Consider the following 27,337-nt stretch of genomic DNA (forward strand, 5'->3'; position numbering starts at 1 on the left):
GCATCTGACAAAGAACTAATATCCAAAATCTACAAGGAACTCAAATCAGCAAGGAAAAGAAAATAATCTCATTAAAAAGTGGGCAAGGGACACGAATAGACAATTCTCAAAAGACGATATACAAATGGCCAAGAAACTTATTTTAAAAAACACTCAACATCACTAATTATCAGGGAAATGCAAATCAAAACCACAATGAGATACTTACTCCTGCAAGAATGGCCCTAATTTATAAATCAAAAAACAAAAAATAGATGTTGGCATGGATGTCATGAAAAGGGAACACTCTTATACTGCTGGTGATAATATAAGCTAGTACAACCACTATGGAAAACAGTATGAAGATTCCTTAAAGAACTGAAACTGGAACTACCATTTGATCCAGCAATCCCACTGTTGGGTATCTATGCAGAAGAAAAGAAGTCATTGTATGAAAAAGACACTTGCACATGCTTGTTTACAGCAGTACAATTCACAACTGCAAAATCTGGAACCAGCCTAAATGCCCATCAACCAATGAGTACACAAAGAAAACATGGTGTATATACACCATGGAATACTATTTAGCCATACAAAAGAACACAATAATGGCATTGACAGTAACCTGTATGAAGTTGGAGAACATTATTCTAAGTGATGTAACTCAGGAATGGAAAACCAAATATCACATGTTCTCATTTTAAGTGGGAGCTAATCTATGAAGGACACGAAGGCATAATAATAATACAATGGACTCTGGGGATTTGGGGAACAGTGGCGGGCAGTGAGGAATAAAAGACTACACATTGGGTACAGTGTACACTGCTTGGGTGACAGGTGCACTAAAATCTCAGAAATCACCACTAAAGAACTTATCCATATAACCAAAAATCACCTTTCCCCAAAAACTACTGAAATGAAATAAATAAAATATAAACAAAAAAAGGTTCAAGTTCAGTTTCTGGAAAAAAAAATCTCAAATAAATGATCTAACTTTATACCTCGAAGAACTAGAAAAAGAACTGAGTCCAAAGCTAAAAGAAAAAAAATAACAAAGATCAGAGCAGAAATTAATAAAATAAAAAAACACTGAGTTGGTTTTTTGAAAAGAAACAAACTTGACAAACCCTTTGCTAGACTAAGAAAAAGAAAACTCAAAATCAGAAATGAGAAAAGACTCATTACAACTGAGGCATTACAACATAAATAAAAAAATTCATATCAACAATTATACACTAACAAATTGAATAACCTAGAAAAAATGGATAAATTACTAAAAACATACAACCTATCAAGATTGAATCATAAAAAAAAATAAAGCTTCAACAGATTTACAACTAGTATGAAGACTGAATCAGTAATCACAAACCTCCCAACATAAGAAAGCCCAGGATCAGATGGCTTCACCGGTGAATTCTATCAAGCATTTAAAGAATTAACACCAATCCTTCTTAAATGCTTTCAAAAAATTGAAAAGGGTAAAACACTTCCAAATGAAAACAAGCCAATATACTTGATGAACATAAATGCAAATCCACAACAAAATACGAGCAAACCAAATCCAACAATACATTACAAGCATCCTACACCATGACTGTGATTTATCCTTGTGATGCAAGGATGATTCTACACATTAAAAATGTATTAATGTGATACACCACATTAACAGAATCAAAGCTAAAAATCACATGATCATCTCAGCAGATGCAGAAAAAGCATCTGATAAAACTCAACACGCTTTCATTATAAAAACTCTCTACACACTAGGAATAAAAAGAAAGTAACACAATAAAGACCACATCTGAAAAGCCCACAGCCAACATTACATTCAATAGCAAAAAACAGAAACTTCCTGAAAGATTAGAACAAGGCAAGGATGCCCACTCTCACTACTTAAATTCAACACAGTACTAGAAATCCTAGCCAAAGCAATTAAGCAATAAATTAAATGTTGAACAACATATAAAAAATAAACAGCATCCAAATCAGAAAGGAAGTAGTAAAATTGCTCCTTTTGGGCCAGGTACAGTGGCTCATGCCTGTAATCCAAGCACTTTTGGGAGGCCAAGGTGGGCAGATCACTTGAGATCAGGAGTTCCACACCAGCCTGGCCAACACGGTGAAATCCCATCTCCACTAAAAATACTAAAATTAGTCCAGCGAATTGGCAGGAGCTTATAATCTCAATGACTTGGGAGGCTGAGGCAGGAGAATCACTTGAACCTGGGAGGTAGAGATTGCAGTGAGTCAAGATTGCACCACGCACTCCAGCCTGGGCAACAGAATGAGACTCTATCTCAAAAAAAAAAAAAAAAAAAAATTGTCCCTTTGCCAACAACTTAATGTTATACATTAGAAAACTCTCAAGATCCCATTTTTAAAAAACTGTTAGAACTAATAAATTGAGAAAAGTAGCAGGATACATAATCAAAATACAAAAATCAGTAATGTTTCTATACACTAACAAACTATCTGAAAGAAAAACAATCTCATTTACAATAGAAAAAAAAGAACTACCTAGGAACAAACTTAAATGAAGTGAAAGGTTTGTTCATTGAAAACTACAAAACACTGATGAATGAAATTAAATAAGGCACACAAAAAAACAGAGAGATATCCATGTTCACAGACTGTCAGACTTAATATTTTTTAAATGCTCATATTCCCAAAGTGATCTATAAATTCTATGCAATCTCTGTTAAAATCCCAGTGGTATTTTTTATAGAAATATAAAAACAATTCTAAAATTTATATGGAACCACAAAAGACCATAAATAGCCAAATCAATCTTGTAAAAGAACAAAGCTGGAGGCATCATGCTTCCTGATTTCAAAATATATTAACATTACAAAGCTACCATAATCTAAATGGGTATGGTACTGGCATAAAGACAGACATATCAACCCACAAGAACACAAAAGAGAGCCTATGGTCAACTGATCTTCAACAAAGATGCCAAGAATAAACAATGAGGAAAGGAATAGCATCAGGAAAACTTCATATCTACATGCAAAAACCTAAAAACAAAACAAAACTGTACCCTTTTCTTACTTCATACACATAAATCAACTAAAAATAATTTAATAACTTAAACATAAGACATGAAACTAAAACTCCTAGAAGAAAACATACAGGAAAAGCTTCGTGACACTGGTATAGGTGATTATCTCAAGGATTTAATATCAAAAACATAAGCAACCAAAACAAAAATAAATGAATGGGACTACATCAAACTAAAAAGCGTCTACACAGCAAAAGGAACAACAGAGAAAAAAAGGCAACCTATGGAATGAGAGAATATATTTGCAAACATGTATCCGACAAGGTACAACTCACCAAATATACAAAGAACACCTATATTTCAACAGTAAAAAACACAAATAATTCAATTAAAAAAATGAGCTAAGGACATCAACAGACATTTCTCCAAAGATATCCAAATGGACAGGAAGCACATGAAAAGATGTTCATCATTAACCATTAGGGAAATGCAAATCAAAACCACAACGCAGTATTACCTCACACCTGTAAGGATAACTATTATCAAAACAAAACACAATTACTGTTGGTGAGGATGTGAAGAAATTGCAACACTGTTGGTGGGAATGCAAAATGGTACAGCCAATATGCAAAAAAGTATGAAGGTTTTTCCAAAATTTAAAAACAGAACTACTATATATACACAGCAGTCCCATTTTAGGGTATGCTGTGAGCCAAGACTGCACCACCAAAAGAATAAAGTCAGGATCTCAAAGGGATATCAGCATTCCAGCGTTTACCACAACACTATTCACAATGTGACAGTGATATGTACAGAAACCTAATGTACACCAACAGATGAAAGGATTTTTAAAATGCAGTATATATGTACAATGGAATACTATGTAGCCTTAAAAAAGAAACTCTAGGCTGGGCTTTGTGGCTCACGCCTGTAATCTCAGCACTTTAGAAGTCAGACGCAGGAGGATCACCTGCAGTCAAGTTTGAGAACAGTCTGGCCAACATGGTGAAACCCCAATTCTACTACAAAAATTAGCTGGGTGTGAGCCAGGAGCCTGTAATCCCAGCTACTCAGGAGGCTAAGGCAGGAGAATCACTTGAACCTGGGAGGCAGAGGTTGTAGTGGGCTGAGATTGCACTATTATACTCTGTCCTGGGCAACAAGAGGGGAGGGGAAGAGAGGGGAACAAAGGGGAGGGGAACAGAGGGAAGGAGAAGGGAGGGGAGGAGAGGAGAAGGGAGGGGAGGGGAGGAGAAGGGAAGGGAGGGGAGGACAGTGGAGAGGAGGAGAGGGAAAGAGAGGGGAGGGGAGGACAGGGGAGGGGAGGACAGGGGAGGGGAAGAAAGGGGAGGACAGGGGAGGGGAGGGGAGGGGAGGACAGGGGAGGGGAGGGGAGGACAGGGGAGGACAGGGGAGGACAGGGGAGGACAGGGGAGGGGAGAAGGAGAACTAGGGATCTCAGACTCCCCGGACCTTCCCTCTAGCCCAGCCCAGCCTTGCTAGCTCCAACTGTGGTGCATGCTCCTGCCTCCTACTCAAAATGCCTACGTGGAAAGGTGGAAATAAGTGTGGGGCCTGCGGGAGGACCCTGTACCATGCCAAAGAGGTACAGTGTGATGGCAGGAGATGCCACTGCTGTTGCTTTCTATGTATGGTTTGCAGGAATAATTTAGACAGCACAACAGTAACAATTCGCAAATAAGAGATCTACTGCAAATCCTGCTACGGAAAGACGTATGGGCCAAAAGGCTACTGTTTACAACCAGGGTGCTGGCACACATTGGGAGACACTGGGCATCAAGCAAGAGAGTGTTCTGCCTCACAGGTCTACAACAAATCCAAATACTTCTAAATTAGCTCAGAAATACAAAGGTGCTGAGAAGTGTTCCAGATGTGGAGAGTCCATATATACTGCGAGAAGATAATCGGAGCTGGAAAGCCCTGGCACAAACACTATTTACAATGTGCAAAGTGTGGGAAGAGTCTTGAATCAAGAACTTTGAATGAAAAAGAAAATGAAATCTATGGTAAAGGGTGCTATGCAAAGAATTTTGAGCCCAGGGTATTTGTCTATGGCCAAGGAGCAGGGGCTCTTGTTCATGCCCAGTGAGGAGTAAATCCAGAAATAAGCATCTCACTCTTGAGAATTTCTTCATAATCTAGGCACAGATAATCTTTCTAAACTACTACAAAATTGCTGTATTTGGATAGGCTGGCTAGCTCATATGAAGAGAGCATTGTATCGTATCCTTTTGCTTTATTCACCAGCATCTTTTGAGAACCGTTTCTTTTACACTTCAAATAAAACTTCAGCTTGGAGAAGAAAAAAAAAAAGAAATTCTACAAAATGTCACAACATGGATGAATCTTGAGAACGCTATGCTAAGTGAAATAAGCCAGTCACAAAAAGACAACTGTATAACTCCACTTGTATGAGGTATCTAAAATAATACAAATTCATAAAAATCAAAGTGAGGAATGACGGTTAGCGGAGCCTAGGAGAAAAAGAAACGGAGAGTGACTAATCAAGGGTCATAAAGTTTTAGTCAAGCAAGATGAACAAGCACTAGAGAACTGCTGTACAACATTGTACCTACAGCCAACAATAATGTATACTTTAAAATTCATTAAGAGGATAGATCTCTTTACCACAATATTTTTAAGAGAATATTTTTGCAAGTAAAAAAAAAAAGTTTTCACCTATCTGATATCAAGTTTTAGCAGTTTTTAAATCTCAAAGTGAAATAAAAGCAAAAGTGTTACATCTTAATTTTTAGCACACACTACCATGTAAGCAGGATTCTGAAATAATAATCTGGTACTCATTCCCAAATGCTGTGTTAAACACAATTGCAAACCATCAATAATACAATAAAATCTAAAGTCTTACTTAGATAAAACAAATCCAAAGGCATTCACATATTACTAATCTGCTTTTGAAAAAAATGTCTTTTACCTAGTAAAGTTTATCTTCATAGAATCCACTATGCTCCTCAACCACAATGAGATATCTCAATAAATCCATCATAAGTTGAAAGTAACAAGTGAAAAATGCATTTTATACACCTAACCTACCGAAGCAAACATCATAGCTTAGCATAGCCTATCTTAAACACACTCAGAACACTTACATTAGCCTATAGTTGAGCAAAATAATCTAATACGATGCCTATTTTATAAAGTGTTGACTATCTCACGTATTTAATAAATAATACTGTACTGAAAGTGAAAAGCAGAAGTACTTCTTCTACTGAATGCTTATTGCTTTCACACCATCGTGAAGCTGAAAAATCCTAAGTCAAACCATCACAAGTCAGGAACTTGTGTGTGCTTCCTTTCTGGAAACCAATGATCTTAGCTGCTCTAAGGATAAAATCAGGGAAGCGACATCAGTCAGTACACATTTACTTTCAAAAGCCATGTTGAGAAAAACCAATCCTCAATATGAGTAAGAAAGGTGGGCAAGAAAACACCATTTGTGTGTTTTTGGACAATAAAAAGATAAAGAAAACCAAGGGCTGAATTAAAAAAGAAAAAGAAAAACTGAGCTGTTGAGTAGCTGCATAAAAAAAAGAAAACCAAAAGAGAAATAAGGGGTCAAGTTACACATAAAAGTAGACATTAAAGATTCAAACAGTCCTCCACTTCATTAATCAGGGAATTTGAATTCTGCCTGCAATGGTACCAGCTGTTTTCCTCCTAAGGTAAAAGAAATTGGAACTGCAGTAATACATAATGACTTTGGGGGGGAAAAAAAGAGGAAGAAAAAATAAATATAAATTTCAGTACAAATTTAAGCTTTAACCCTACTAATCAATCACCTTTTGGGCCCATCATCCAAGGAAATCACAGTTTCCACCTTACTTTTTTTTAATTTTCATTTATTTATTTTTTTTGTGATGGAGTCTTGCTCTGTTGCCCAGGCTGGAGTGCAGTGCTGCGATCTCAGCTCACTGCAACCTTTGCCTCCCAGGTTCAAGTGATTCTCCTGTCTCAGCCTCCAATGTAGCTGGGATTACAGGCACATGCCACCATGCCTGGCTAATTTTTTGTATTTTAATAGAGACGGGGTTTCACAGTGTTGCTCAGGCAATCCACCCGCCTCAGCCTCATTACAAGTGTGAGCCACTGCACCTGGCCTCCACCTCACTTTAAACACTCATACTCCATGAATATCTCTAAAAGGAATGTTACTTAACAGAAGACCATAAGAACACAGTTTATTAGCTATACTTCAATGTTCTGTTATTTGTCACAAATAAGTTTGCTTTACATGTCCTAGTAATGCTGTCCTTCATATAAAAGGATGGCTAATCCTCTATTATTAACATACATAACTCTTTTATTTAGTGACACTGGATTTGCACTGACTCAGAATGCCTCAGGCTAAATATAAATGGCTAAATATAAATTCCAAAACCACATTACTGAGGTGGCATATGTAGGGGAGGTCTACCACTGAGTTCCTTTGCCCGAAATGCTTGTAGCACATTTCTACAGGCAAGGACCAGATCCAGCCTTCACACTCCATACCCTACACTAATCTTTTAGGCCTCATTCTTTATATGAGCTTTTTCATGATGTCTCGCGACAACCCTGAACCAATTACTCACCCCCAGGCCCCTACCACTTAGCTATCACTGCTCCTCCAAACATGTCTTTTTCTCTCAACTACACGATAAACTCAATAGCTACAAGAACTGCAGGTCACACAAACCAACATTGACCATGCCTGGCATAAAGGTGGTACTCAGTAACTGTTAAATGAAAGGATAAATGAAAAACTAAGCTAAGCAACCAGACCTTTTCCTTAGTTTTTCAACTAACACTATTATCCCTAACCAAAAACTATACATTCCTATAATCAAGAATGAATTAGGCCAGAGCGGCGGCTCACATCTGTAATCCCGGGACGTTGGGAAGCCAAGGTGGGTGGATCGCTTGAGGTCAGGAGGTTGAGACCAGCCTGGCCCACATGGTAAAACCATGTCTCTACTAAAACTACAAAAATTAGGCTGAGTGCGGTGGCTGATACCTATAATCCCACAACTTTGGGAGGCAGAGGTGGGCAGATCTCGAGGTCAGGAGATTGAGACCAGGCTGACCAACATGGTGAAACCCTGTCTCTACTAAAAATGCAAAACTTAGCTGGGCAAGGTTGTGCATGCCTGTAATCCCAGCTACTCAGAAGGCTGAAGCAGGAGAATCACTTGAACCCGGGAGGCAGAAGTTGCAGTGAGCCAAGATTGTGCCACTGCACTCTAGCCTGGGCTATGGAACAAGACTCCGTCTCAAAAACATACATGATTTTGTATTTATATACTGTATATGTATATGAATACAAAAATTAGCTGGGCGTGGTAGCAGCTGCCTATAATCGTAGCTACTTGGGAGGCTGAGGCAGCAGAATCACTTGCCTGAAGGTGGAGGCTGCAGTAAGACAAGATCATGGGCAACAGAGTGGGACACCATCTCAAAAAAAAAAAAAAAAACAGGAACAATTTAATACCATAAGTTAATGATTAACAATTTTCTTTCCCAATCTTTAGCAAGAGGTAAGAGGAGAACCCTCTTCTCATCCAAAGCAACAAACAAGTCAAAGAAGATTCAGCAATCCAATTGCTTTCCCATAAATGCTAATGCTCTATTTGCTCTGTATTATAACGACAGCAGAATATCCAGATGGTTCTCATACTTGTTCACAAATAATTGGGCCTCTTCTATTGAAATTTTTGTTCCCCATGTTCTCATGCTCAAAGTATACTATGAGATAAAGAGGTAGAAGATAAAAGGGATGGGCAATCAAAATCTTAGTCAAGCAGGTTACTCACTCATAGACAACTACTTGCCTAAAATATATTAGTATGTTCATATCTGTGTTTTTAATTCCTTGCTTCCACTTCCAGTCCTTTTATTAAGATATAATCAAAGACATCATCTAATTAGGAGGCTAAAGCAGAGGTTCAAGAGTTCAAGCCCAACCTGTGCAAAATACCAAGACCCTATATCCCCGCCCCCCAAAAAAGATAAAGACACCCCAAAATGATATTATTCAACACAAAGTAGCCAAAAGTAATTCAACATGAATTACTAAGCTGAATAAATGTTTCCTTGTAAACAACATGGCTTGGCTGAAGGCAGCTGAGTTATCTCAATTGATTGTTCACAGTTAGTTACAGATCCAATACCTTATTCTACTCTTTTCCTCCTCACTACTGGCCTTGACTAGTTAAAAAAAAAAAACAAAAAAAAACTATATGGCTTAAGCCTTAAACTGAAGAACAAAAATGTCTAGCTATAAAACTTTCACAGGTCACTTTCATTTTTTTTTATTGCATTTTAGGTTTTGGGGTATATGTGAAGAACATGCAAGATTGTTGCATAGGTACACACATGGCAGTGTGATTTGCTGCCTTCCTCCCCATCAGCTGTATCTGGCATTTCTCCCCATGCTCTCTCTCCCCAACTCCCCACCCCCCCGCTGTCCCTCCCCTATTTCCCCCCGACAGACCCCAGTGTGTGATGCTCCCCTCCCTGTATCCATGTGTTCTCACTGTTCAACACCTGCCTATGAGTGAGAACATGCGGTGTTTTTCTGTTATTATGTCAGTTTGCTGAGAATGATGGTTTCCAGGTTCATCCATGTCCCTACAAAGGACACAAACTCATCGTTTTTGATGGCTGCACGGTATTCCATGGTGTACATGTGCCACATTTTCCCTGCCAGTCCATTATCGATGGGCATTTGGGTTGGTTCCAAGTCTTTGCTACTGTAAACAGTGTTGCAATGAACATTCGTGTGCATGTGTCCTTATAGTAGAATGATTTATAAAGTCACTTTCATTTTAAAAGACCAACTATTTATCCTTAAAGGATCTGCAAGAAATAGGGTGTTTTTACTATTTTGAAGCTTTGAGTTTAAAAAAAGTCTAAAACTCTACTGATTTCACATTTAGTCATGCCTGTGTTATCACAGTAGCAGTCAGAGGAAAAAATGTAATAGGAAGAAGAATACTAGCAGCAAGAGGAAGAGGAGGAGGGAAAGAGTAGGGTTACTCTTTTTAAGCTGCTAAGTGCCAGTATTGATGCTGACTGCTTTATTTCTAATACTTCATTTAATCCTCAGAAAACGCTCAGAAGGGGGCATTATTTTTACTATATTAGATGAGGAAATTAAAGATTAAAGAAGTAATGTGCCCAACATAAACAGAAACTAACAAAACTAGGCAGTGATGTGGCCAGGAACTGAACCAATATATAACTCTAAAAGCCCTCCTTCTTATTGTACAATATTTAGTCAGGTAATTCAAAAATTTCAAAGTAGATCAAGTTCAGAGGACTAATTTTAGTACAGTGAGACTAGATGTAAGATCTAAGAACACAGCTTCTTTTAACCAAAAGCAAACTTTCTGCAAAGAATCTTCTCATCCTTCCACCTCTCCTCTTCTCCCATACATGCACCAAAAAAATCTTTAGTTTTCTTTTTTTAACTTTTGAAAAGGAGAAAACAATCATTTAAAAACACCATGTCTAAGAATAAGGCTGTACAGTCTTCTGATGCCAACCAGACATTTTATAAACACTGTTACATGAAAATACACAGCTAAACTGAGTAATCTGTGATAGGTGAGCCAGCAGTATTAATAACTCAATACAACTAGGTGTACCATGAGGCTCTATTCTGTTAATATTTTATCAACAACTCAGATAAATACTGAATAACATACTTATCCAAGATGACTAACTCTAGGCTGGAGAGGGATAGCCGCCTTGCCTCATAATTAAAACAAAATTCAAACAAGCCTATCAGGCAGAATCAATGAGAAGAGGCAACATACCACCACCTCAACATTTATAAAAGCATATGTATACTTATTAGAGATAAATGTAAAAAACTACTACATGGCCACGGCTCATGCCTGTAATCCCAGTACTTTGGGAGGCCAAGGCAGTAGGATCATTTGAGCCCAGGAGTTCGAGACCAGCCTGGGCAACATAGGGAGACCCTAATTCTATTGAAAATAAATAAATATATAAATATATAAATAAAAAACTTCTACTACACTGAAAAACCAGCTACTAACATACCAGATGCTGAGGCTCTACAATAATAATTCAGATAAACACATGGGTAAGCTGACCTCAAACATCATTTAAATAGCTGTAAAAGCATTCTCAGTGCAAACCTATTGCTAAAATGGTAAACATTATCCTAAACTGGATTATGAGAAAGACAGCGTTTTAGTCCAAGGGATTCAATGAGCCTAGAATACTTTCCAACAATCCAACCACATCTTGAGGAGTCTATACTCAGGTTAAGGCATCATGAGAGCCTGCTACCAAGCATCGTATACTATGGTGACATTTCTGCAAATGAGGTGTTAACATGATCAGCGGAAGGAATTAGGAATGTTCCGCCTACAGAAGTATGAAGGGTGGTACCAGATCATTAATTGGATTTCTGTAAAGATTTCTAAATAAAGGATGTGACAGGCACCTTGAAATATTTTAAGATATGTTACATGAAACATGACATTTTCCCTAAAAACAGAACCAGCATCAACAGATAAAAGTTTCCAGTCACCAGAAAGTCTCTAGGGGAGATGTTGGTCCCATTTTTAAATGGGATGGGAAGTTGGTCCGCTCTAACCTTAAAAATTCTAGGAATGGTCTGGCAAAATGCAGAAGGATATCACTGCCTCCTTATTGCCTGTGGTAATAAGATTTCTGAAAATGAATTAGTAACAGCTGTTAAGGGAGGTACTGTCATTAGTAACCGCTGTTAAGGGAGGTACTGTCAAACGGTTACCTTCTACATTGAACCTTAAGTTTCAGTGCACAAACCCAAAGAACAATGGCATAATCAGGCTTCGAAGCACTTAAGTATTCTTAAATATTCTTTGCACTTAAAGAATTAAATATTCTTAAATATTCTTCATGTGATGAATTAAAAACTAGCACAATCACAACTCTTAAAAGATAAATCAACTTTTTCTCCCATACTTACAATAGGTAGAAATGAAAAATGTGGTTCTAAATGCTATTGAATATTTGTACCAAAGAGCTAATTCTAATCCATTTTCCATATAGCAATAAAAATCACAATAAAATGCATTTACCTCTGGAAACCAGCAGGGATTATATACCAAACAATCAAGCTGACAGAAAGAAAACATCTTATTCCTAAAGAGTAGTACTAATTTTAATTTTACTTACATTACTAAATCATTTTTAATGATTTCTCAGAAAATAAAAACCTGCTCATTGTTTTTTAAAAAAGTCAAGTAATGAGAAAGGATTTAATGAGATTTCCAGTCCTACTGCCCGGAAGTAACCTCTGTTAACTATTTCTGTGCATACTGCCAGTCATATTCTATGCAGGTATATGTATAAATATTTCTGGTGTTTTTTTTTAAATTACTAATAGAACAACACGATAACTTTCATCATTCAATACATCTTGGATTCTATGTCATCCTACATACTGACCTGCCTCATTCTTTTTAATGGCTCACAGGGCATTTCATTACATGTAGTACTTCAATCTTAGCTAGTCCTCTTGATGACATTTAGGCTGACTCCTGTCTTTTGCTATTACAAATGTTGCTGCAGTAAACATCCCGTACAAACTTCTTGCTATGTTTGTGCAGGTACCGGTATAGGATACATTCCTGAAAGTGAAACTTTTAGTTGTGCATATTTTTTATTCTGATAGCAACTGATCTCCAAACCAAAGGGATTGTGTCAAAAACTTCTAACTCAGAAGCTTCTATTTTCCCCACAATCTACCCAACACTAGTCATCGCTACACCCTAATCTTTGCCAATATGACAAGTGAAAAATTGTAATTTTGTTTTAATTTGCATTTCTTCATGACTGAGATTGAACATCTTTTAATGTATCTTTTGGCCTTCTAACTATTTCTGTGAAATGCTTATTACCTAGAACAGGTCACACCCAAACATAGTCCTCAAAAAGTCTTATGTCTGTGCCTATGTAAGAATATTATATCCTCAAAGTAAAGGACAATTCAAGGCAATGCTTATGAAAATTCCAACTATTTTTCTTTTTTTTTTTTTTAACAAAAATGGACAAACTAATTCTAAAATTCATATAGAAATGCAAGGGATCCAGAATAGAGAAAACAATCTGAAAAAAGAAAAGCACTGTTAAACTCACACTTCCAGTTTCAAAATTAACCTACTAAAAAACCTACAGTAATCAAAACATTATGGCACTTACATCAGCAAAGACATAAACTAACAGAATAGAATTGAGAGTCTAGTAAACCATAATTCAGGGTCAACTGATTTTTGACAAGGGTGTCAAAACATTCGATGGAGAAAGAATAGTCTTTTCAACAAATAGTACTAGGTTAACTGGATATTCTATGCAAAAGAATGAAGGTGGGCCCCTATCTCACATCATATGCAAAAATTAACTCAAAATCGATCAAGTATGAGAGTTAAACTATAAAATGCTTATAATCTTCATCATATTGAATCAGGCAATGCTTTCCTAGACATATGAAGTGCAAATAATAAAAGAAAAATATATATAAATTGGACTTCACCACAATTTTAAGTTTCTGATGTAAACGACACCATTCAGAAAGTGAACAAGCAATCCACAGAATGGGAGAAATATTTGCAAACCATATCTCTGATATAGATCTTATAAACATTGCTGCAGTGAACCCTCTTATGTAAACATCTTTGTATACTGGTACAAGTATAGAATATATTCCTATCCAATATCCAGAATAAATACATGTGTACACACATACATATAAAGAACTCTTACAAACTCAACAAGAAAAAAGTAAATAACCAAATTACAAAATGGTCAAATGATTTGAATAGGTATTTCTCCAAAGATATACAAATAACCAATAAGCACATCACACCTCCTAGTTTTAAAACTTACTTGCCACAAAACCTACAGCAATCAGAACATTGTGGTATTTGCATCAGCAAAGACTTATAAACCAACAGATTAGAAGTCAGAGTGCAGAAATAATTTTTGCATATGCTGTGAGATAAGGGCCCACCTTCATTCTTTTGCATGGAAAATCCATGCTAAATACCCTTGATACATCATTAGTCATTTGGGAAACACAAATCAAAACTACAATGTGAGGGGCAGGTGCAGTCTCATGCCTGTAATCCCAGCACTTTGGGAGACCAAGGCAGGCAGATCACAAGGTCAGGAGATCAAGACCATCCTGGTCAGCATGGTGAAACCCCGTCTCTACTAAAAATACAAAAATTAGCTGGGCGTGGTGACACGCATCTCTAATTCCAGCTACTAAGAAGGCTGAGGCAGGAGAACCCCTTGAACCCAAGAGGCGGAGGTTGCAGTGAGCCAAGATTGCACCACTGCACTCCAGCCTGGGCGACAGAGGGAGACTCTGTCTCTCAAAAAAAAAAAAAAAAAACCTACAGTGTGAAACCACTTCATACTCCCTAGACTGCAGTGAAAAAAAAAAACAAAACAGCAACAAAACAGCAAAGTGTTGGAAAGGATGTGGAGAAATTAATTAAATGGAATCCTCATATACTGCTAGTGGGAATGAAAAAATGGTTCAACTACTATGGCAGTTACTCAATAAAGATAGAATTACCAGGACCCACCACTTCTACTCCTAAGTATACATCTGAAAAAACTGAAACTATGTACACACAAAAACCCACACATGAATGTTCACAATAGTGTTATTTTTTGCCAAAAAGTAGATACTGGTGAATAAACAAAATGTGGTATATCCATACAACAGAATATTATTCCACAACAAAAAGAAATGAAGTACTAACACATGCTAGAAGCCAGACATAAAAGGTTACATATTGTATGACTCCATTTACGCAAAATGCCCAAAACAGGCAAATCCATAAAGGCAAAGTAGATTAGTGCTTACCTGGGGCTGGTGAAAGGGGAGAACAGGAGGTGACTGCAAATGGGTAAAGAGTTTCTTTTTGGGGTGATAAAAATGTTCTGAAATTATATCAATATACAACTTTGTGACTATACTAAAAACCACTGAATTACACACTTTCAAATGATAAATCTTGTGGTGATTCTATCTGAAAAAGAAAAACCCAATAAAGAACAGATCTGCAAAATAATTTAATTCATTATTTACTACAGCAATAAGAGAATTAGTATTCAGACTGCAAGTGCGTCTAAAACTGTGTATCCAGAACAAATAAGATTTAGTCAATGGACACGGTTTCAAGCACTGACAGTTATGGGGTCACAACTGATATCAATTCCTAAATGTAAAAGATGTAGAAATGAGAGCTGTAACTAAGAATCCAGGCAAGCAAGCCCAAGAGAACGACTGCCGAAGCACAGGTCCTTTCAACTTAACTGCTATCTGGCAAAGCAATTACAGATGTACCCAACTTAAAGCAAATCCAGTCCTTTTAAGAACAGATCTTCATCACAGACAAATACGGGAGGGATGCTGTGCTGTGATGAAACAGGAAGTGGGAGGAACTTAAAACAGCATACAAACAGTAACAAGTGAACCTAATTTTATGACAAATGACTAAGGTAACTCCTAGGCAAGGATGAAAAGAACCCAAGTAACTTCTGAAAACAGAATACTACCAAGTTAAAGACAAATATTGTACTCTAGTTTAAAACTGTGTGTGTCACTGGGGAATGAATAGGTTAGTAATTCTGAAACTACTTTTGTATGTGTGTACTCATATGAAACAAATAAGTCAATATACTATGGCTGAGAAGAGTTTTTCACCTTTGGAGAAGGAAATAACAAGGAAAGAGAAAAGGCCTGAATAGGAAAAAAGACCAAAATGGACCCTGTGGTGGGAGAACAGAACTGGCAATATCACTGGCACTCACAGCTTTTAATTTGTATACACAGCTGGATAGATATGAAAGTAAAAAATGTATGTATTCATACATTTTACTACACATATATTGCTAGTTCTGTCTACTAAGAGAGCCTAGAAGCAAGGACACCCAGTCGCATGGAGCACACCTGGCACCCAGATCCGGGTTTCTAGATATAATTCTTGAGTAAAATGAACTCAGCTCCCCTGGAAAAATGGTTGATTCCATGGCTGGTGCAAGCAGGAAAAATAGAAGATACACCGATAACATCATGTGATACCAGAAAGTAAATTAGTGCTCACAAAATGTGGGAGGGTACTGCAGAAAGGACACAGGAACAAATTTGCAAGTGCCCTCAATAACCAAAGCTAGAATGACTTGAGCAACAAACACTGGATTTTACCCCATAAAGTAAAATATCCAAAAAGCCATGTAAATAAATTGGATAATTAATAAATGAAGAAAAGGGGACAGTACTTCCTTAATTGTAGAATTCCAAATATAGTAAGAATGAGTGAAATCGAAAATTCGCCATTAAGCAAAGACCACAGTAGTAACTGCTGCCAGTAAGAAGCATCAATAGATTGCAAAACTAGCCCATGAAAAGTATGATGGAACACAGGATATTGCAAAATTGGCCCCTGAAAAGTATGATGGGGCATAGGATATTTGCAGTACCTCCCCTCTAGAGGAAGGTATTAATTACAAAGGAATTACTAATTATTATACAGCTACAAGGTTAAAATTACCGTTTATTATTGATTAGAAATGAAAAAACAGTAACTTTATAATGAAGAAATGTGGCAGACACAGGCTTAACCAGGTGATAACATTAACTTCACCCATCATAAGACATGCTAATCATGGGTAAAGATCTGACAACCCCAAATTTAGAAACATTCTAAAAAATAACTAACAGTACTCTTCAAAAGTGTAACATTTATAAAAGATGGGAGAAAAAAAGACTTTTAAGAGATGGGAGGAGACTAAGATGATGATAACTAAATGCAAGGTAAGATCCCAAACTGGATTCTAAACTAGGAAAAGGATAGTTTATAAATGTGAACTTCCTGGTTTTAATGATTATATTATGGTTATATAAGATGTTAACATTAGAAGAAACTTGACAAAAGCTATCCAGGACCTTTTTGTACTATTTTCATAACTTTTGTGTAAGTCTAAAGTTATTTCAATTTTTTAAAATTAACATAATTTTAGATGATTTTAGAAAAATCTCTGAAAGGAACGTAAATATTTCTACTATAACTGAATTTACATTCAACAGTAAAACAACTATACCTGAATTATACTGCCACTCTGGAAAGAATATGGCATTTTTTTTATCATTAAATTAAAAAGTGGGCATAATACTCCATCTATTGATACATCAATTTGTATAAATTATTCTGGGTTTGACAGAAATTCGGTACAAGGATGGGGGAAAGGGGAATCATATCTACATATTTTTTAAACCTGTCCATTTTGTTGCTATCCTATATTAAGCATCCAACTAGTGTTTTTTAAAGCCTTCAGTGAGCAACATTTTATTAGCAATACGGAAGACAGAGAAAGGGAGGGAAGGAGGAATGGAGGAAGAGAGGCGGAAGGGAAGAAGTGGGGAAGGGGAGAGGAGAAAGAGATTGAAGGAAGGAAGGGAGGGACAGAGGGAGAGAAGAAGGGAGGGACAGAAGGAAAGAAGGGAGGGGGTAGAAAAAGAAAGTTTTTTTTTGATTCCTTCATACCTTCTAATGCCTCCCCCCACCCATAACTAATCACATTTATTTCATAAAACAGCTAATTGGTGAACTTAATTTTACAGGCTATGGCAAACCAAATCCTTATGAAAAGACATTATGGTGGCATTCTTAACACCCTGTGCTTCCAGACCTAAATAACTACAGGCACAACGGAAAGCCACATAAGCCTTTAAAAGCAGCTGATGGTCAAATACAACTTAATATCATTTAAAGCTACCAACTTCGAATCCTATAGGGTTAAGTTAAACGATAATTTATTTGCTGTCGCAAAATGTACTCTATTATTATTTTCCATTTTAAGTGATGTTTCTCAAAAGCTATTTTTCCTAACCAACTAATTAATGAATGGAATATTTAAATAATCTTAGTTTAAGATGAAAAACAGGCATGTTATTTCTAAATTCCATCTGTAATTAATAAAACGTACATTAATAAGTTCAACACATAATTTACCGAACTCAAGGACTTTTACCTCTGGTAATTCCATTTTACAGATGCAGAAAGTAATGTATAATAAGAGTAAACCAGTTTTTTTCTTAAAAGAGATAGCAGCAAAGAGGTCCAGTGACTCCCTAAAACTGAGAATGCCACCCAACAATGTACATGTAATAGACTTTAAACACTGAGGCTATGACTGGAAGGCATCACTAAGGGAATAGTATCAGAAATGTAAACATAGGTGGTCTTGTCCCTAACATCACCGAAAAACTGGAGGGAACATTCAACATCTTACAAAATAAAGTAAAAAGGTACTTGACAAACAAAAGAAAGCCACCAAATGAAGGCCCTAAAAAGGAAATCTAAGGAAGAGTTCTGACTTCAGGGAGGGACCTACTTAGAATTCATAAATGGATAAAAAGGAAAAAGGTAACAGACACAGGAGTTCTAGCATTTTCCATGAGAAATAATTCAGTACATTTTGGTCTTGACTTCAAAGAATAGTAAAACTGCTTTCAAATACTAACAGTTCTGTGAGCAATAAATAATACATAAAATGTATTTGCAGACTAATAAATAAAATTTAAGGGTTTAACTTCATTGATATGTATTAAGGGTTTACCTTCCCTGTCTACTGCTAAGTGAGCACTAAATACTAAATCTTTAAATAGTACAAACGCGAAGTAGAATCAAAACCATAATTTGATAAAACCATGAGAAAAGCATTAAGATTATAAAAGCTACTCTATGTTTCCCAGGCATCCCATTCATCTCCCAGAAAAAAAAAAAAAAAAAAAAATATATATATATATATGTGAAGCCTTGAAATTAGCAGTTAAAAGACCAAAATTTCCCTAAATCTATTCGTCAAGTGAGATAAGGGAAATTAGCATTTGCTGAGCAGCTCTTTCATACCAGGCACTTGTTCACACCCTGCCTCATCTAATTCTAACAAACCTGGGGTAGACATCATCTCTTTACAACAAGGAAACCAAAGCTTAGAGAAGTTAACTTTCTAGCCATTTGTTAGAAGAGTGTTTCTCAATCTTGGCACCAATGATATCAGAAGCCAGAAAATTTTGGGGGTGGCGGGGGAAGGCTGAAGATGCTGTCTTACGGACTGTAGCATGCTTACCAGCATCCTGGTCTCTATACACTGGATGCCAGTAGCATATCCTAAGTTGTGGCAACCCTACATGTTCCTAAACATTGCCAAATGTCCCTTGCGGGCAAAATAATCCCAGATGAGAACCACTGAGTTACAGGGAAGAAGCTAGCATTTTCATTCGATTGACAATAGGTATATCCCAAATTCTGTTCAAGATGAATAAAGTACAAATTGAGTGTCTCTGCCTTCAAGAGCCCACATTGAATCCTGCCGCTTGATTTAAAACCTCTCTCCCTGCATAGGCTCATGAGCCTCATACCCTGACAGTCTGACCTACGTACTCCCTTCAGCCAGTCCCTAAATCGACTCACTCCTTCAACCACAATCAATGGCACCTTCACTGACCCAAATGACATCTTGAGGTCATCTTTGATTCAACTCTCCCCTTAATTCTCTGTATCTAGTCACTGTCCAAGTCCTGCTGATTTTTCCTCAGAGTAAAATATCTCCCTCATCTATCCCTGCCCTCTATTCTCATTACTCTAATATAGATACAAACCAAACTCCCTTTATCTTCTAACAGAAGAAATCAGGAGTAACTAATCTCTCTTGGTCCCTTATATGAATTAGGGGTATATATCAAGATATAATAACTTATCTACCAACTTTTAGGATAGAGAGCTGGCAGACTTCAGAGCAGTCCACAATGACCACATCTTCTTTCTCTGGAGTGGGGAAGGATGCTGAATTTCTCATCTGACACTAGTTTCATAAGCCAAATATTAACTCTTATGTAAACAGTAACCCTGACAAGCATTAAGAAAAGGACATAGCAGAAATTAGTTTGCATGACATTACAAAGTGGTTTGCATGCTATTTCTGGCATTTGTGCCATGAACTGCTTTTGCCTGCTGCAAAAGAAGGTAAAACTGACACTCAACAGAGCAAGTAAGGTACAACTCGCAAAGAAGGCTTAATTAAACCAGCTAATATATCTGTCCCTGCTGATGTAGAAACCTAGATGAAGACAGGTTAAGCAAACATGCTGCTAGGGAAACACGAAAATGGATGAGCAAAAATGCAGTGAAATGCCTGCATACAAAGAGAGATATAAATCTCATATACAACATATACAAATAAAATTACAGCATCAAAAGGCTAATTGATTTATACTACAAATGAAAAAAGGCTTCAATTTAAGAAGAGAGGAAATCCAGGACCTGGTTCAAAGTTGGATCTTGCCCTTAGGCAGAGAATAACAGAACATTTACGTACTAATGCTCTATCCCTTTTAACTTCAGGAAACCATAACCAAGATAAATTTCTGAAATTCACAACTTAATCAAAACTTTTAATTTTTACTTTGCATGCTTAAATTTTCAAAAAAAAAAAATTTACATGTTCAAAAAAAGTATGATGAGTGACATCCTAAATATTTCCACTTCAGTTATTATTTCTGAGTTTTGCTATAAACGGCTGATGACAAATATAGTTAGTATTTACGGTCCTGCTTTTTCCAATTTTACCAAGTTGTTTTAAGTAAGTAAATAAATAAGTGGAAGTAATTTCTATAAGGATGCATCATCAGTATCTCCGAGCTTTCTAAAAGAATAAAGAATGTCATACTAAAGCTGGACGTGGTGGCTCATGCCTGTAATTCCAACAATTTGGGAGGCCCAGGCAATAAGACTGCTTCAGTCCAGGAGTTCAAGACCAGCCTGGGCAATATATCAAGACATCACCTTTATAAAAAATTAAAAAATTAGCTGGGTATGGTGATGTGAGCTTATAATCCCAGCTACACAGGAAGCTAAGGCAGGAAGATCACATGAGTTCAGGAGTTTGGGACTTTGATGAGCTATAATGATGCCTCTGTATTCCAGCCTAGGTTATAGAGTGAGACTCCATCTCAAAAAAATAAAGAAAAGAAAGAAAGGGAAAAAAAAAAAAAAAAAAAAAAAAGGATGTCATGTTAAATTGCTGCATTTCCTTCTGAAAGACACAAGTTTAGGTCAGCACATTTACGAAATGACCGAATGTCGAACCAAAACGCCTTACTTAAGAAAGCAATTACAAATAACAGATATATTAAATAATTCCAATTCACACATTCTCTAATACCTATAGCAGAATAAAAAAAGTGGAGACAGAAATGGAATCAGACACCCAGTTACAGCCATCTTAAGATAATGCTTCTGACCCCGACTATTACTGTCTTCTGTCTATAATGTAGGATAGCTTTTCAACATTTCATTCAAACTTTTCCTAAACACATCACAAGGTTAGCCTAAACTAACCTAACACAATTTGTGTAATTTATTTCTAACTCTAAGATTTATATCTTTGTCAGTAGCAACTTAAAGCCTGAAGACAGAAGATACACAGTAGATTCTTTAACAACATTAGTTTGAATTGTAAAGGTCCACTTATACTCAGATTTGCTTCTGTCACCAAGACAGCAAGACTAATCCTTCTTTTTCTTCAGCCTATTCAGTGTAAAGACAATGAGGATGAAGGCCTTTATAACAATCCACTTCTATTTAACGAATTATAAATATATTTTCTTCTTATAATTTTCTTGGTTAAGTTTCTTTTGACTGGTTTACTTCATTGTAAAAGTACAGTATATAATACATATACAAAGTATGTGTTAACTGACTGTTTATGTTATCAATAAGACTTCCAGGTAACAGTAGAGACTATTAGTAGTTAAGTTTTCAGAGAGTTAAAAGTTATATGCAGATTTTCAACTACATGATGGGTCAGCACCCCAACCCCAACAATGTTCAAGGGTCAACTATATTAACAAATGCATGTAAGTAGCAGTCATACAGTCATATACATCCAAGAGGAAATTATCAATTTAGCCTGACTTTTTTTTTTTGAGAATCTTTTCTTTTATGAAATGGCATTTACCTCAGAACACACCCAACTTTACTGCCTTTTACCAACATTTGTCTATATGAAAAGCATAATAGATAATCTTGTCACAACCATTATTAAAAAGGATTTCTGTTTTAACAAAGTAAATGTGAGGGGACCTCTTGAACTGATCCTTAAGATATTTTAAGATGCTACATGTAACAACAGTGTAATTTAAAAATTCATGTGGATAACTTTACCATCAACCCACAGTGTTCTAGGCACCTTTAAAACAAAATTTAACCTTGTAGACAGAACACGGCTAACTAAGATTTCGAAAATCAGTCCTGGGCTTCTAGGGGTGTGTTCCCTATGAACCCATTTTGTTTCATAATGCTTCACGTTAACAGACCCAAATTCTGCTTACTTTAAATGAATGACAAAATATGAAGACCAATCAAGTATTTGAAATCCAACTGTCAGAAGACTATTGCATACAAGTACTTTCTATAGCATCCTCTAGCTTAAATTACTGGTTTATAAAATGTTGTCATATACACAATCTCCTTTAGTTTCAACTCTTTTTCAGAGTACTAACTAGGAGTATCATTTTATGGACAGAACTGCAAACAACATAAACTATATTTCCCACACCCAAAGATATAAAGTATTTTCATAACCTGGTTTCCTATTTTCAGTTAAAGGAACAAAATTAAGATGGCTTCTCATCCCTATTTCCCTATAGCTTCTCCAACTATAGTAACAAATTCTTGAGACATTCCTAGCTAATTAACAATCTGAAATTGAATAAGAAATTATTTTTAAAAGTAAAGTATAAATACAACCATTTTCAAATGAAAAAGATTGGGGGTTTGTTCTCTACACCTATTAGCTCTGTCTATAATCTTAAATTAACCACATCCTAAAATCCTGAAGATTCTTACATTTCTATCCACTAGTCAAACATTTAAGGCTATACTAAAGTTTCACGTATTAAATTCACACTGAATTTTCGATGGGAAAGGCCAAATTTATTACAAAAAATAAATGCATTACCAGAAAGGAAAAACTATTTGCAAGCTTCTCCAGCTAGAAACATTTTCTAGCAAGCTATCACTGTAAACATGCAATTAAATTTTAAAAATCAGGTTAAGTGCTGTTTACTTTTGCATCTCAGATTCCTAAGTGATATCTGTTTAGATGTGTGATAAACATGTAAAAAAAAATTCCAAAGGGTCTGGATAAAATCCTAACTCACAACTGAATGTTTAGAAGTAGTCCAAAAATTCCAGGAAATTAACACTTTAAATGTTCCTAGTGACAAACAGAAAATGTTCATGGAACATCCTGAAGCCTACAGCAAAAAACTGGTCAAGCTTTGCTGAGAAAGTTTAAATGGGCCCTGGGAAAAAGGTCCAGAAGAATCAAAACTGAAGTGACAAAGAAAATACCACCATTGCTAAAGGAGCCACATAGATGAAACCATTCCCTCCCCACACCACTGTAAGCTAAGAACCTTCATGCTGATGCTCTAGGGAGCGACTATCAATTCTACACTGTTCATACCTACAAATATAACTTACCTGCATACTACTGGAGGATTCTCTTTTACTAGGGAACAGCAACATCACAAGGTCATTCATCCAAAGTTAACTGTACATCAACCATTGCTCTGGTCAACCATTGCTTTGGCGGCTTCATTTATAGTACTCACACCAACTCTCCAAAAGCACATTATCTCATTTACTTATGAGAAAACTTAGAAGCTAAGAAAGCTTATAATCCTAGTAACTTGTCAGATTTTTCGAAGAGGAAAACACTACCTGTCAGGCGTCAAATCCAAACCTGTCTCTTTCTATACTGGACCCTGGCTTCTTGGTAGAGCCCTAACTTGTTCTGTAGCTTAAAAGCACGAATGCCATAGAAAACTCCTTAACTAACCCCACTCAACCCTTAACTAACAATGACAACTTCATACAAAGCATTTTGGCCACTACTGTTCCCCTTCCAACATTTAACTGTCATGACAATATTAATGCCAGGTGGCCTATTAGTATGTATCAAACATTAAGCTGGGCTATTTATAATTAACATTTACTGAGCACTTACTGTATGCCAGGTACTGTTCGAAATGTTTACGACAACCTCATAAGGTAGGTTCTATAATTATCTTTATTTTATAGATGAAGAAATTGAAGCACAGAAAACTTTAATACGCATAAAGCCAAATGGTAAGTGATGAATCCAGCATTCAAATCAGGTTGTATGGTTCCACCACAACCCAAGCTCTTAAAGGTTATTCCTCTGTCCCAAGAGAATTTATACAGGGTTTCTCATTTAATCCCCTCAATTCTGTGGGTTAAAGATTATCAATCCCAATTTATAGATGAAGACATACAGGCTCAGAAAGGTGAAGCCGTTTACCTAAAATCACACAGATTTAAGTGGTTCAAGACAACAGAGTCAAGACTTGAACCCATTTTTGTTTCACACCTCCAAATTATTAATAGCACACCATGCCAAAGGAGGATGAGAACTATAAAACGGCAAGTGAACAATAAAAAGGCACAGATATCAATCTATGTAGTTTAAGATAGTCAACCACTTTTGAAAATTTCTAGGCTATATACAGGTTCTTTAAACTGTTTATGAAAAAAACATGTTATGATAATGAGAACCTGACAAAAAATGGTTTCTTGATGGTCAAGAATAACGGGACAGAAAACCCCACACGTTTTTAAGAACTGTATAATATTTTACTAGGAAGCCACAAAATTGGTATTTGGCCACAAAATACAGAGATAGACACAAGCAGGCACCATGCTCCTATCTCACAACCACCCCCTCCCACCTCAGTAGATAATGAGAATCAGCTTTATTACTCATACTCTTCCTCCTATCAAGAAACAAAGGCAACATATAAGAATCCACCTACTTTAGGCTACTCCCTTAAATCTGGTACCATTGTGAAAACAAGCTCATAACATACATTAAATTTTAGAAATTAAGATGCTTCTACCAAGAAACAAGTATACATTGTCTCATGTGCAGAATGGATTTGCCTTTCTTAAATCTATAAACTTAAAGAGGAAAAAGGCTCAGAAAAGTGATCTTCCATACCACCAAAAGCATTACTGCTTTCAAATGTTTCTCAAGACCCAATTAGACAGTGTAACTCCTCTGCAGTTATACACTTTAGTATTTCAGAAAATGTCTTCCACCAATTATCCATCCAGAGTAAAATTGGGCAATATAATCATGCCTCATCATATTCCCTACATAGTCCAGAGGTCTCAGCAAAACAGATTACTGCATCTATAAGAAACATCCATTTCAAAATTACTATTCCTAGTCAGACAATCAAGCTCACATTCTCAACAATGGAAAATCAAATTAGAGGCAGCCAGCAAGCAAGACTGCAGCTCTTTTACATCAGATACAGGTTTTTTAAAACAAATTATACAAGAGGAAAAAACTGGTATTTGTTGAGTATCTTTTATAGCATTTTGCAGCCTGGTTAAAGAAAGAAAATGATCATGCACAAGTCAGAAGTCAGTCCAAAGAATACGTATTGTTTCAGGAGGAGGAAAAAAAAAAAAATCACTTATTCAGAATTGTTCAACAATTGAAAAAATTATCAGTGCTGTGTAGGAAAAGCATTAAATATTTTAATGAGGCAATATGGATCACGTAACATGTGAATGACGATCTAATGAGCCCAAAGTGTACAGTGGACAAACAGGTTCCACTGTCAACCTCCTAAATGATGTTTTGAAATAGGGTGGAACTTTAAGAAAGGCACTCACCTCATAATATTTCATTAAATTCATGGTTTTGTTTGTGAATCGAAAACACAATGAGCTTTTTTCCCCAAAGCTAGAGATAATAAAACATGGCTTGCTTTCTTATAAATGAATCCAGCCACATACCACATCGAGGCTTGAAACGCCAATATACAGGGCTGGGATGCAGCCCATCCCCTGGTACCCTATTTCCACTTCTCCTGAGGTAATTCCTTTCAAATCGCTATTTAGACATTCATAGACGATATCTGAAATGAAAACTTCCCTCCCATTCCCTAAGCTGAAGAAAGCAGGAATTCCTCAGGAAAGCTGAATCAAGCTCAGTCACCCACAGAACCTCAATCTCTCAAATGCCCCATGATATCAAAGTAAAAGCTGATACCCTAAGTAAGCAAATCCTTGGACACTTCACATACAAAGTACATAAATAAGCTCACAAAAATAAAAAGGTGGAAAAACAAAGACAACTTAAAAGCAAACCACCACACCCTCAACTCTGCGTTGCGACCGGTCTGCCAGGGGCCTTTACCTTCATTTTCCATCGAAACTGCACTCGGGTTGATGGCTACAAAGTCTTTAGTGTCAGCCACGGCCACACTGGGAATAGAGAGGAGAGGAGGAGGACAAGGAAGAGAAGCCCCCGGAATCCCAGGCTGTCACCCCCACTCCCGGCCACGCGTCCCACGGCTGCTCCCACCACCCCTAGCAGCAGCATCTGCAAGAGAAACCAGGAGAAAAGAGGCTGACGAGAGAGAGGCTGAGTAGGGAGCTCCCCGCCCAGCCGCTATCTCGGGAGCCCCCTCCCCCAAATCCCGCACCCGCCCAGTCGAGTGCCCGCAACGTACCCAGCTCACGCCAGCGGGGCGGCGCCCTAGAGACGCCCCCGCCCCAGCCAGGGGAGCCCCGGGCCCCCCCTTCCTTCAGAGCCTGGAAGTTTCTGGAAATGGGGACGGGGGTAATACTGGTACCCACCCAACACCCAAGACAGCCCTCCTCCAGGCTGGGGGACTCAGCCGCGGGGCTCGCGGGGGCGCCCCGCGCGCCTCGGGCGACGAGGAGCTGCTCGCAGGGCGGCGGCGTGAAGTAGGAGCCCGCTCCCGTCGTGAAAAGAGAGCGGGAGGGAAGCAGGGAGAGAGGGCGGGCGGGGAGGGGAAAGGAGAGGAGGTGAGGGGGCCCGTCACGGTCTGCCGGGCGGGCTCCGCGAGGCCGGGTAGGTCTGCTCCCGCCTCCGACTCCTGCGCTCCGCCCCTCCCCGCCGCCAGCCGCTCAGTCGCGCCCCGCACTCCTGGGCCTGCCGCGCACCGAGCTTTGTCGCCACTACTTCCGCTGCGAGAGGTGCGCGCAGGCGCATTCGTGCTCACGGATGGGGAAAGCGGAAGTAAAGTGAAGGCCGAGCCCTCGGCCGGGAATGGGCAATATTTGGGTCCGGAGCAGTCTGGTAGGAGGTCGCGCGGGGTTAGTGGCTCGCCCTGTTCTTGCTGGCTCTCCCCCTTACCCCAGGGACCGTGCCCGCCCTCTTGTACGCACCCAC

At 37.6% G+C, this 27,337-nt stretch overlaps 1 protein-coding gene and 1 pseudogene across 10 annotated transcripts in view; one reads left to right on the forward strand and one right to left on the reverse strand.

The window, feature by feature from the left end:
• ATP2C1 (ATPase secretory pathway Ca2+ transporting 1) overlaps positions 1–27,337 on the reverse strand; it is a 165,313-nt gene that overhangs the window by 99,607 nt on the left and 38,369 nt on the right. Inside the window, exons 1-2 of one of the 10 annotated variants that reach the window (XM_032266743.1) lie at positions 26,779–27,135; positions 26,336–26,521 (exon numbers count right to left, since the gene is read on the reverse strand). The exons of 4 other annotated variants lie outside the window; for them this stretch is intronic. In XM_032266743.1, coding sequence (XP_032122634.1) covers positions 26,336–26,341 — 6 coding nt within the window. In that variant the 5' untranslated portion in view covers positions 26,342–26,521; positions 26,779–27,135. Of the gene's footprint in view, positions 1–26,335; positions 26,662–26,778; positions 27,136–27,337 lie in introns of those variants that run through there. 5 more of the 10 variants (XM_032266770.1, XM_032266762.1, XM_032266780.1 and 2 more) reach the window with 5 other exon arrangements.
• Positions 4,456–5,136, forward strand: LOC116542149 (annotated as a pseudogene).

The sequence above is a fragment of the Sapajus apella genome, unplaced genomic scaffold, assembly GCF_009761245.1.
Source record: "Sapajus apella isolate SASKATOON/1434 unplaced genomic scaffold, GSC_monkey_1.0 scaffold4, whole genome shotgun sequence".
Taxonomy (NCBI): domain Eukaryota; kingdom Metazoa; phylum Chordata; class Mammalia; order Primates; family Cebidae; genus Sapajus; species Sapajus apella.